The sequence below is a fragment of the Onychomys torridus genome, chromosome 17 (assembly GCF_903995425.1).
Source record: "Onychomys torridus chromosome 17, mOncTor1.1, whole genome shotgun sequence".
Taxonomy (NCBI): Eukaryota; Metazoa; Chordata; class Mammalia; order Rodentia; family Cricetidae; genus Onychomys; species Onychomys torridus.
In genome coordinates, this window is record NC_050459.1 from 59069997 (window position 1) to 59083088 (window position 13092).

The 13092-nt window shown below is 41.3% G+C and overlaps 1 protein-coding gene across 1 annotated transcript; it reads left to right on the forward strand.

The window, feature by feature from the left end:
• The first annotated feature begins 3027 nt into the window (after positions 1–3027).
• Positions 3028–12732, forward strand: LOC118569094 (arylamine N-acetyltransferase 3-like). Its single transcript, XM_036166816.1, has 2 exons — positions 3028–3083; positions 11676–12732. The coding sequence occupies exon 2, from the start codon at positions 11682–11684 to the stop codon at positions 12552–12554; it is 873 nt and encodes a 290-aa protein (XP_036022709.1). The 5' UTR covers positions 3028–3083; positions 11676–11681; the 3' UTR covers positions 12555–12732.
• Positions 12733–13092: the final 360 nt, after the last annotated feature.

Below are 13092 nucleotides of genomic sequence, written 5' to 3' on the forward strand. Positions count from 1 at the left end.
AGAATACTTGTGGGAAAAATAGACATATTTCTGTAGTGATGTGATTTTATGGGTCTCTCATGTAGACACCTTGCTAAAGTCACATGAGGAAGAGGATTGTAATGGAGTAACCCTGACCTAAATTCAACACACGTTAACTATTCTTTCCCATTCTGCTGTTCCTGAAGTATTCCTCTCATGCTATGTGGAAAGGCCACCCAAATAAACCAGGAAATCCCCACTAGTCCACCCACAGGAAGCTGAGATTACACATAGGAAGCTCAGAATATCCACACACAGAATGCAGCATCATCTACAAATATGCCACAGGACACACCCATCCAAATTAAGATACATCTTTATAGAATCAGTAATGTCCCAACACAGAATACACACTTGGCAAAATGGATGGTGATCTCTTTGTCCTCCCCAGCCAATGAGATCTTCCTTCACTTTGCCTTGCCAGTTGGGTGCTTTTGTTCACTGTTGAGTCCTCTCCTTGACCTCAGCCAATGTCACTCCCCTGGTCCTTTCTTCGGAGTCTGTAGCAGCTCATGGTACATGTCATCTTTCAGAAAACTGCTCTCAAATAAGGTCGATTTACTCTCCAAGAGGATGTTAGCAATGTATTCAGAGATTCTCCTTTACTATAATTCATGGGGAGAAGGGAGTGTAACTGATATCCAGAGTGTCAATATCAGGGACGATACAAAATATCCCATAATGTTTTGGGAGCATGGTTTGTCCTCCTTCCATGAATTACTCGGGCTGAAATGTTGATATCACTAAGGTTTGAGATTGCTTGACAGGAAGGATATTCGTTTTGCAACCCAATCATGAAGAACAAGGTTGGGGAAATGCCATTCAGTATACATATTTCTACTTCTCTCCGATGCTTTGCAGATGACTGTGACCATGTACAAAGCTGTGCTTATCTAAATAATGAGATATGACTTAGGATAAATATCTTGATTTGTTTTTCTTCCCAGTAATGTTTTTGGAGAGGCTCCATCTAAATTTTTACAGAATCCAAATTTCCAGCCTTGTTTTCTATCTATTTGCTTTGGAAATATTTTTATTTCTAAAAATGTCACTGAACTCTAAAATTACTAGGGTTACTATCTTGTGAAAGTGGTGTGTAACTTTGCCTGGTTATTTGATGCAAAATTAAGCATATAGGCTTAGTGATGTTATTTTTTTAATATTGTTGTGAGGCAACAAAAATAAGTAATCTAGTTCATTTTACTGTCAACAGTGACCCTGATAATGGTTGACTTTAGTTTTACACTGGACAGTTAAACACTCAAGAAAACTCCAGATGACCCTGTATAGAAATCCCTTTTCTCATCTCCACCTGATCTGCAGGATTCTGCAGTGGCTTCAAGGCATTTGTATTTTCAAATGAATGCCCCACGTTCTGGCTTGCCTCTAATTATTTTGGGCGTCACTCTTCAGAACAGATTCCCACACTTTGAACATCTAGTCAGATCTTGTCCAAATCCCAACATTTCATCAGACTACCCCAAGCCAACTCCTGCTAATCAATCTTCCAGGTGGCAGCATCTTCTCACGGTCTCCTGTAGCCACCAATGTTCTAGGTATCTTTAAACGCCACTTTTTATGCTTGACCTCCTTACCAAACCCAAATCCAAATCCACATCGTCACACCTCAGACACACTGCTTCTGGCTTAGCTTTCCTCCTTCCAAATCACATTGCACCATTCTTTGCTTGTGAAAAATCTAAGTCCATTTTAAAGAGCTGAAATGAGATACAACTGTAGATTTCCCTACTCCTGGAAAGCAGCTGCCTATGGGTCAAGGCACAGACGCTGGTACAAGTGCAGTCCAAGGGGGTAAGGCTCCACCCAACACTGCCAGGAGAGCCTTGTAATATTGTCCATTTAGTGCTGGCTTTACAGATAGGAATGATGCAAGATGTGGGGAGGGGTGTTGTTTGTTTTAAGTGTGTGTGTGTGTGTGTGTGTGTGTGTGTGCATCTATGTGAATTCTTGTGCTCTTCCTTTGCCTCTTTTTCTTGTTTGGATGTTTTGTCCTATTCTGATTTGTTTGTTTTGTTTTGCCTTATTGTAGTTTATTTTACTATTATTCTTTAGATGCCTGTTTGTTTTCTAAGGAGAGACTGAAAAAATGTGGAACTGGATGGGAGAGGAGGTGGGGAAGAACTGGACAGAGAGGGAGAGAAAGAACCATAATAAGAATATATTACATAAATAATCTGTTTTCAATAAAAAATATTTGAAAGGACCATCAAGGCCAGGCAATATATAGCAGGATTAGACTCCCTACAAGTCAGGCTAAGAGTCCATTTCATGAAGCTGTGGGTTAAAGCCAAAGTTGCAGTGAAGACCCCAGGGTGTTGGAGACACCAGGGTTGGAGAATGTCTGAGGCAAACTACAAGCATGGAGGTGAAGCCAACCCCCAAAGAGCTGTGTGTGCTACACAGCAGAGCTGGAGCAATGGAGATACTCAAGCCCTTGGGAGGCCAGCTGACTCTATCATGAGTTCCAGGTGCCAGGAATGGAGCTGCAGAATGTGATGGTTTCCTTGTTGGGTTTGGGTCTGACCATTCTTTACTATGTCCAAATTCCTCTCTTTTGGAACAATAGTGTTGGAGAATGTATAATTGTATGTTGGAAGTATATAGAGTGTTTTTTTAATATCTTTGCCATAGTTAAGAGAATGTTTTGAAGCTCTGAATAGACTTAGATTTTGGGTTTTCAAAAGGGTTGGGACTGTTAACATTTTAAATGCGTTTTGAGGTGAAAATGAAACCTGGGAGGCAGAGATGGAATGTTACAATTCAAAGTGATGCATTGGGTATTAACTTGACAAGGGGTGGAGTTGTTCATCTTGATTGTCAAATTTATGGGATTTAGGATCAATATGATAACAAATCTCTGGGCAGATCTGTGAGGGATTTTCTAGATTTATGTTCACCAGGTGGAAAGACCCACCTCAAATGTGGGTGGCAACATTCTGTGGATCCTGGACTACATAAAAAGGTTGAAGTTGGCTGAGACAAGCATTCACTACTCTCTGTTTCCTGACTGTGGATGCAACTGGTCGTCTCCTGCTTGAACTGTAAGTCACAACAATCCCTTCCTTAAGTTGCTTTGGTCAGGGAATTTTATCATAGCAATGAAGCAAGTAACTGTTAACACTACAAGGTGGAAGGAAGGTGTAAAGGGTGGTCAGGGAAAGGGATGGTGAATATGTTAAAAATTATTATATGAAATTCTCAAAAATTAATAAAATATTGCAAATAATAATAATAATAATAATAATACAAAGCCCAAGCCAAGCCCTCTAAACTCTGTAGAAGAGTAAGCTACACAGCCTCTTCTTTTCGTTATAATCCTCACATGCTGTAAGCATGTAACTTATTTTGTCTCTTCTATTATCATTATGTATTTATTGCCATTGTAGTTCATAAGCTAGAATCATGAAAATAGAAGCTTCTATATTACCTTCATCTTCATCTCCCAGTTTGACTGTTAGCTTCTCAGTACCCTTCGTCACAAAGTGAAAAAAATCAACTTCTTTGTGTAATCCTCAGTTCTAATGTGGTAGCAACCAGGTGCTTATGGTGTAAATCTGCATCTCTACTTCCTCAGAGGTAGCCGGGCTCATTTAGCTACACAAGCTTTCAGTATACATTTCTTCCATGGATGGGCAAATCATGTCAGTAAACAACTGGTGACAGTCTGTAATGTACAGTACAGTAAATGAGCATTTAATGGAAACTCTATTTTGCTTTATATTCCTCAAGCTTGAAATGCTGGGTCTACTCTCACCTATTGCTTCATCCTTGATGAAATATTAATATCAAATGTCCGTGATCTAAGAGCATGGCCTGGATTTCAGGGTCTGAATGAACCTTTGCTGTGAACAACTCAGTTGTTCTGTCTGTTCCAAATACAGATGTATGGTTAGGTAATACTACGTCTCCAGACAGTGGTCATCAGAAAAGGCAGGAAAAAAAGGCAGGGATGAAATGGGAATAAAGAAAATAGGTTACATTCAATATGGGTACTTGATGTGGTAGTGTGCCAGCTGGGAGATGCTAATGAGAGGGGAGAGCTTGTGAGAGGCAGAGCTGCCACCTGGTCCAATAGGAAGGAAGGACTGAGGTTATCGAGGCAGAATTAACACAAGGTTGCCAGCTGGCAGCATGGACCACACGGAAGCAAACCCTCTAGATCAGTTAGAACACAAAGCCGCCAGCTCCAGGCATCTTTGACTGACATACTCTCACAGGGACCTTAATTTAGTTTACTCATTTGATCCAAACACATGTCATTGGGGACCTTCGGGGACAATCTCAGACTATGCAGTAGGAAAACAGAGGTGAACTAGAACAGTAGATGCCAAAGGGCCGGTACCAGGTATCAAGTGTCCTGATGATACATTTTTAAATAGCATGTATAGGAAGATGTCTAAAAGTCTGAACAATGTGACTAGTGTTAGTTAATAAGATACTAACTGAAAAAAAAAAAAAAAACATGAGACACAGCATATGTCTATTGATGTGAGGGAAGCTGGGATTTTCTTTTGTAGGTTCTTAGTTTCATTAATACAATAATTAAAAATTCTCTCAGAAGGAAACTCAATGCTATTAGAGTTTGAGAGAAAACTAACCAGGAAAACTAGGTGAAAATCATGGAAGCTGCTGGAAGGGAAGAGGTAGATGGAAGGGAAAGTTTTAAGTTAAACATGGAGGTTGGTAAGTAACTGTAGAAAGGGAGATAGAGACTTCAGAGAACAGTGAGAAAGTCCAGAGTACCCATCCAGGGCAGCATGCTAGGGTTCTGAGTGCCCAGGGAAGCATGCTAGGTTTCTGAGAACCTAAGGAAGCATGCTAGGTTTCTGAAAACCTAGGGAAGCATGCTAGGGTTCTGAGTGCCCTGGGAAGCATACTAGGTTTCTGAGTGTCTGGGGAAGCATGCTAGGTTCTGCTGGAATCCAAGTAAGAGATAGAAAGAAGGAGGACAATTTCTTCTTTAGCTGAAGGTTTAAGTCTATTGCCTCATGAAGGGGCCTCTGCCAAGGACATTTCTGGAGGTTTCCTGATTAGCTCCCTGTTCCTAAAACTGGCTAACCAGTTTCTACCCGTTGCTCTTGTTATAACCTTAGGTCCCATAATCATCCTTCAAGGCCTGACAGTCAACAAGACTGGAGACCATAAACTCTTTCTGACCCAACTACAGCCCATCTCCTAAATGATTTTGGGAACCCAGCCCTCCCTTCTGGAATTCCTGGCTTCTAGAAAGACAAGGGTCAAAGCTGCTCACTACCCAGGTTCCTGCATGTTCTCCGCAGAAGGAGGCTTACTGGGAGGCTCTCCAGGAACTGCCAACGATGGTCTTTTGTGGTCTTGTTTGCTTGGGGGTTTTTTGTTTGTTTTGTTTTGTTTTATCAGCTGCTTTGCCCCTGATTACAGAGCACAAATTTCTTCAAGAGCAATGCTCCTACCAAGAGAGGCTTCTGCTCAGGGCTCTGCTTCTGGCTCTATGCAGAATGCCAACAATACTCTCTGCATCTCTCAGGAATTGCTGTTTCCCTTCCGCAAGACCTCCCTTCCACTTCCTCACCCGCAAAACAGATAATTGCTTCTACCCTGTCCCCCAGAAAGAACTTTTAAACTAGCATCTCTTCAAACACTCTCTGCCAGAGACTTCTTTTTCTCTGGCCTTTGCCATCTCTAGCTATGGACACTATCTCCCTTAGATTTTTTTTGGGTGGGAGGGTGGGGGGTGAGGGCACTTCCTGAAATTCATGCTTCTTGCCATTGGAATCTGTCACTGGAGCCATTGCTGAGTTGTAGGTCTCCTGAACACTGGGAACTGTTGGCCAATTGTCTTCGAGTGTGGCCAGGCCAGACATTCCTTTTCTGTTTGTATAGTTAAAGAGCTGGCTGGCTGGTCTGGGTCCTGGAGCACGGTGTAAATGCACAGGGATTCTGCGCCCTTCAGTGTGGATGAGAACAAAGCAAACAGAAAAGAAGAGATAGAGAGCAGGAAGAGCACACTCAAATGAAGCAAGGCAAATCATGGGCTCTTTGCGGTTCTTCTCTTCAGGAACAACAGATCCCTGCATATGCATATAAGAATCCAGCTGAGTCTCTAATAATCGGGCTTGTACTACTGTAGCCTTCAAGTATGACAATGTAACCTGCCTGGCTGGCAGAAATGGGCATATACTAATGAGACACCTATGTCTATTCCTTAACTATCAGACCATTAAAATAACGGGCCTTGAGAATTTAGAATTCCATCAAGAGCCTCCTTCCTCCTTCTGGGGGATGAAAAGACTGCTTGCTTTACGGGCAGGGTGGGTGGGTGGAGGAGGAATCTGTAGCCAGTACAGCATCTTTACAACCTGTGAGAAAAGATTTGTAACTTGTCAGAAGATGTTGCAGGAAAGACTAGCCTTGCAGGGAGGTCTGGCCTGAGACAATGGTGGGCACCCCACCTTGGCCATGCAACTTACTTATGCATATAGCTCATCTTAAGCCTCAAGTCAGTGCTTTGCAAATAGACTTAAGGGGTAGTTGAATCTCTTCTTTCCTCTTCCCAGTGGTGAATAAATCTCCCCTTTCTGCTTTTCACTATTAATTTAGCTCTTTTAATGTGCCTATTGATGATCAACGGCCAAAACTGGTTTGTTGAGGCACAGTTGCCTTCATGTATGACCATACATCATAGGCAGTCAACCTCTGGCCAATCTGCTTTTAAGTCTTCTTTGTTGGGTTCCAATTTGAAACTTCATGCATGGGAAAAAAAGGGGGAGAGGTTTTCTTCGCCAAAACAAAATACATGACAACCCATGTTGTAAAAATATGAACATCCCCAATATTGTTCCTGCTATATACTTTCCTTTGCAAACAGATAGTCACCTGACAATTGTGCCTTGGTAATTAGAGATCCTCCATAATTTAATCCTCAAAACAATCCTTTTGTTTTCGAGAAAAGTCATGTTTTAATTAGCCCAGCATTTGCACTCACTCGGAAGATGTATTCCAAAACTCCTGATTTAAGCTGTGCTAAGCTGACTAGAACAGATATGCTGATCCTGCCTCTTTGGAGTTTTCTAGGCTAACAGTCAAGGAGAAGGGGAACATCTACTCCTTCACAGAGGTTCCACAAGCTAGCCTGGGATGCCAATACTGTTTCCATTCATCTCTTTTATTGGAAATCACTTTCTGAGTATCTTCTGCATTTTACCTCAAATCCCAGTTTAACTAACACAAAGTTTAAACATATTTAGTCCCAGAATAGCTAATATTGATTATGCTACCACAATCTTAGGGTACCAATTCTCCTCACAAAAAAATGACTTTATTCATAGATTGGGATTTTAAGGGCCACAGCTAACCAAATCCCAACAGAGATTTAAAAATCAATAAATATAACATCATACCCACATAAAGTAGAGAGTGAGACAAAAGTATTATAGGGACATAAACATTTCAAACACTTTTCTTCAAAAGAAATAGAAAATGGCTCCAAATGGTCAACCCAACAGTCTAGGTCATAATTGTATGGCAATGCTTGCAGAAACCTTTTGCACAAGAACACTTTCCATTCCATATTCAGTGCAGTTGATGGTACCAACAAGGCTTGGGTATATCCAGTTCATTCTCACTGGGTCTGATTAGTGGAGAAGAAGCACTTATGCCAATGTTGAGGAAGAGAAAGTTACACTTTGATGGAGGAAAAGACACAGTAGATTACTTAATGAGTTTAGAAGAAATTGTACTGACGTCCAACAACAGAGAAGCTGGAAACTGGCAATAACGGAAAGTTAGGTGGGCTTTAAAAGAGAATGGGTATGCAAGAGGGAAATGGAGATGCTTAACTAACCACTGTCTAACTGAGGTAGTCCCTTACTGCCATGTTATTGAGGCTGTACCCACAGTACAAAAACTTAACATTGAGGTCAGTGCACAATTGTTACATTCAAAGTCTTGATATTATGGCTCTTAGATGGAAATTTACAAAGTCTTTTTTTTTTTTTTCAAAAGTAAGAATATTTTTCTGCTTTGTTTTGGTTTGTTGTATTGTTTGGGTGAGGGGCTATGTTGTTACCTAACAGTTAAAGATAGTGTTGGACTCCATCCACATCTCTCCATTTTTACAGGGTTTCATTCCAGGATAACACCAACAGATTTGAATTAATATTCTATGATATTATCCATGTCCCTCAATAAGGTCTCACTGGCCTACCTGGGCCACGTGTCATGGGCAGTCATGTCAGCCATGGGCAGTCACTGGTCCCAAATTCAAATTGTTTGCAAATGAGGCCTTCCTACCTCATATGAATCAGTATGTGCAGCTTGTTCTACGCAGAGTAGAAAGAAAGATGACTTGGATGATGTTCAATATGGTCAAGTTACAACTCTCTTTTCATTCCTCTATAATTTTCATTCATTTGCAGCAAATCAAAAATGGCAGCTTTGCTATTAGCACTCTGTCTTCCGTGTGTTCTAATCACAATCCACTCTTCTCAATCTGCTGCAACTGTCCATGTTTCCTGGATGTCCCTTGAGTACTCCAGGAAGCTTACAGCATAGAGCTTTTCCCCATTTGTTTCCCACATGTGTCCACAAACTCAGTGTCCATCACAGTTCTAGAGAGGGTTTCTTTAGTTACCACATTTGATAAGGGAGACTCTCTCCCTGTGTGCGTGCTTGCTAGATTCCTTGCTTATTTTTTTTTCAAGTGTTTTAGGGTATTTATTGCCATGAAGAGATACCGTGACCATAGCAACTCTTATAAAGGAAAAAAATTAATTAGGTGGCTTACAGATCAGTTCAGAGGTTCAGTCCATTATCATCATGGTAGGACATGGAAGCATGCAGTCATACATGGTGCTGGAGAAGTAGCTGAGAGTTCTACATCTTGCACAGCCAAGAGGAAGTGGTCTGTCTCAATGGGTGTGGCTGGAGCATATATGAGACCTCAAAGCCCACCTCCACAGTGGCACACTTCCTCCAACAAGACCAAACCTACTCCAAAAAGGTCACACCTCTTAGTGCCTCTCTCTTTGGAGGCCATCTTCTTTTGAATCACCAGAACATATTACTGAAAACAATCCCATAAATAGATGTTTTATTTATTTACTCAGTTCCCCTCTATCTGTCATTTTGATACCACAGAGTTGTAATAGTTTCAATGAGATGCTCTCCATAGTCTTAGGCATTTCAATACTTGGTCCCCAGTTGGTGGCACTGTTCGAAGTCACTTAAGAGGTGTGGCCTTGCTAGAGGAAGTATATCACGGGGCAGGCTTTGAGAGTAAATAGACTCATGTCATTTCTAGTATGTTATCTTTGCTTTGTGCTTGCATTTGAAGATGTGAGCCGTCAGCTTCTGCCCCAGCCTCCATGCCTGCCTACCATGACAGTTGTAGATTCTTGTCTTATGGAGCTGCAAGTCTAAATAAAACCCTGCAAAGTGCCTCAGCAAGCTGTTTTATCGCAGCAGTATCCTGCAACACACAGGAAGTCATTCTAGCACTATATCAGCGGTAAATGCTTGGTGAATATTTTGTAAAGTGTTTCTTGAGGGTATCAGTCAGTGTGTGAATGTGTATCCAACTTCTTAATCATTTTCATTCATTTTACCTACCAACCACAGATCCCCCTCTCATCCCTCCTCTCATCCCCCCCCCCCCCGCATTCTTCCACAGTCTCCTCCTCCAGCAGGGTAAGTTCTCCCATGGGAGGGACAGCTAAGCCAGGTACATTCAGTTTAGGCAGAACCAAACCTCTCCCCACTTTATCAGTGGTGAACAATGTGCCCATCCATAGGTAAAGGGATCCAGAAAGCCAGCTCATGCACCATAGATAGATCCTGATCACACTGCCATTGAGAAGTCAGGTGTTGTTCTGCTGGGTCTGCCTTTATATGTTATTTGGCCTTTTTTCTTTGCAGCTCTCAATATTTTTTCTTTATTCTGTATGTTTAGTGATCTGATTATTATGTAGTGAGAGGACTTCTTTTTTTGGATCTAGTCTATTTGGTGTTCCATTACCTTCTTGTCTCTTCATAGGCATTTTCTTCTTCTCCTTCTATGATTTTGTTTGTTAGGGACCAAGATGTCAGGAACCAAACATGAACCATGGAAAAATACTAGCTAGGCCAAAGAACAAGTTATAAGACCAGTGCCCTTCTCCAGAGCAGTAACACCTGTTTACTAACCAGAGGCTCCCAAAGATAAGAAGACATTCCACAATCGGGTGCCATGACAACCAAACATAAAGAGCATTCCATGGTCAGTTAGCATAGCAACAGAATAAATGGCCCCTGACCAGTGACCTTAGCCGACATCTTGCAGTTGCACAATCTGCACATCTCCCATGTTCTCACCCCTTCCATGTCCCTTCCCCTTCCCTCCTTCCTACCCCCTCCCCTCCTATGCTATATAAGCCTTGCAGAGGAAAATAAAATCTGCACCTTGATGAGAATCCTGTCTTGCTGTCATCCCTTTGTGTCTCCTGTTTCTTTCATTTGCTCCCACAGGTGGGTCGCCCCTGTTGAAACCCCGCTGGCCGGGGCATTTGTTGGATGTATTTTCTGTGCCTTTGAGTTGGTATTCTTCTTCTTCCATCCATATTATTCTTAAGGTTTGGTCTTTTCATGTTGTCCCAGATTTCCTGGACATTTTGTGTTATGACATTTTTGGTCTTAATGTTTTCTTTGTCTGATGAATCTATTTCCTCTACTGTATCCTCCACACTAGAGATTCTCTCTTCCATCTCTTTCTTTCTCTCTTTTTTTTAATTGGTTTTTCAAGACAGAGTTTCTCTGTATAGCATTATGCCTTTCCTGGAACTCACTTGGTAGCCCAGGCTGGCCTCGAACTCAGAGATCTGCCTGGCTCTGCCTCCCAAGTGCTGGGATTAAAGGTGTGCACCACCACTGCCTGGCAATTTTGAGGATTGTGATATGCAGCTTCATACACAGAAGAACTCTGTAAGCTGGAGCATGATGAAAATATAACCCTATACTTTGTGCCTTTATCGTTTAATTTCCTTGCTCCTCAGGGTTGCAGTAATGGAAAGGTAAAGGTTTCTAGATTACAGCTTATATATTACAGTCCATTACTGAGGGAAGCCAAGGCATGACTGGAAAGTACATGAAGCAGAACCACAGACAGTTCCCCCACCAAAGACGTGCCCACAGGCCAGTGTGATCTAGGCAATACCTCACTCCAGGCTTTCCTCTCCAATGACTCCAGGCTGTAGGAATTAAACCCCCTAGGACAGTCAAGGACCATGAAGGCCGAGTGTTCTTTTACTAAATTTCTCTTAAGCACTGTCTAGAGGTCTGTTTAATGAACACCAATTGGAACCCCTCCCCGCCCTGTTCATTAATGTCAGAAAAACACATCTATACCTTCATCTTACCATTCACTTTACTCTCTAATCTAGATTTCCCAGCTTCTGATACTTAAAGATAGAAGAATGAGTACATTTTCCCTTCAGGGTCACTGACACTGTTAAGTGAAATGTGCATGTGAAAGCAGCTTCAAGTAATTATTATTACAGATATTTAAGCTAATTTTGTATTTGTGTGTTTGCTTCCTTTTAAATAACTTTAATAGATGACTAACCTATAGAAGGAATTCCAAATACAGAAATATTTGATTTGGATTGTTTTCCTTGCCTTAGGGGACCATGGACATTGAAGCATACTTTGAAAGAATTGGTTATCAGAATCCCAGGAAAACAGTGGACCTGCAAACATTAACTGAAATCCTTCAGCATCAGATACGAGCTATTCCCTTTGAGAACTTGAACATCCATTGTGGAAAACCCATGGAGCTGAGCTTAGAGGCCATCTTTGATCATGTTGTGAGGAAGAAGCGGGGTGGGTGGTGTCTCCAGTTAAACCATCTTTTCTACTGGGCTCTGACCATGATAGGTTTTGAGACCACAATGTTGGGAGGACATGTTTATGCTTCCTCAGCCTGCAAATATAGCAACACCATGCTTCACCTTCTGCTACAGGTGACCCTCAGTGGCAAAAAGTACATTGTAGATGCTGCATTCCCATTTTCCTGCCAAATGTGGGAGCCTCTGGAATTAATTTCTGGGAAGGATCAGCCTCAGGTGCCTGCCATCTTCCACTTGACAGAAGAGAATGGAACTTGGTACCTGAGCCAAACTATAAGACAACAATATATCCCAAACCAAGAATTCATTGATTCTAACTTTGTTAAGAAGAACAACCACCGGAAAATCTACTCTTTTACTCTTGACCCTCTAACGATTAAAGATTTTGAGTCTGTGAGTGCATACTACCAGACGTCTCCAACCTCTGTAATGGTGAATACATCATTTTGCTCCCTGCAGACCCAAGAAGGGGTTCATGGATTACTGGGCACCATTATTGCCTACAAGAAGTTCAATTATAAGGACAATGTTGATCTGGTAGAGTTGAAGACTCTGAAGGAAGAAGAAATAGAAGAAGTACTGAAGCGTGTATTTGGTATTCACTTGGAGACAAAGTTTGTGCCCAAACATGATAATGATATTCTTACTTTTTAGGGGGAAAGGTCCTTAGTGTTTGTTTCTATATGTACTTATTTTTCCATGATTTAAAAAAAAACACTCAAATTATGCAAATTAGGTGACAGATTAATAAACCCTGAATCAATACAAAGTTCATCAATGTCTGTCCCCTACATTATGTTAAGAAAATCCTAGACATCAAATCCTTTTCTTATAAAATTACCCACTTCTGTAACTAAATGACTTTTAGAGAAACATGCCATCTAAAATTTAATTACAATAAAAGTATTTTGGTGGTGATATAGTTGTCATGATTTTATACTGACATTATTGACCTCCATATTGACTCATTGCTGAATTCACACAAAGGCTTTAATAGTAGTTAAATAAAGTGTATGTATAGTGCACACACTATATTCACCTAGCAAAGATTCAAATTCATTTTCACAAAATGCCTTTCAATGACTTAAAGGAGAAGCAGGGAAGAATGAGATCCCATGTTGGTCACAAGTAACTTTGAAAACAAGAATGACACCAGCAGAAATCCCCGAGAGATGAGAAGCCAGGGGCATGG

Bases quoted from the DNA above. Each gene is read 5' to 3' on its own strand.
- LOC118569094 (XM_036166816.1), top strand. From the start codon at position 11,682: ATGGACATTGAAGCATACTTTGAAAGAATTGGTTATCAGAATCCCAGG.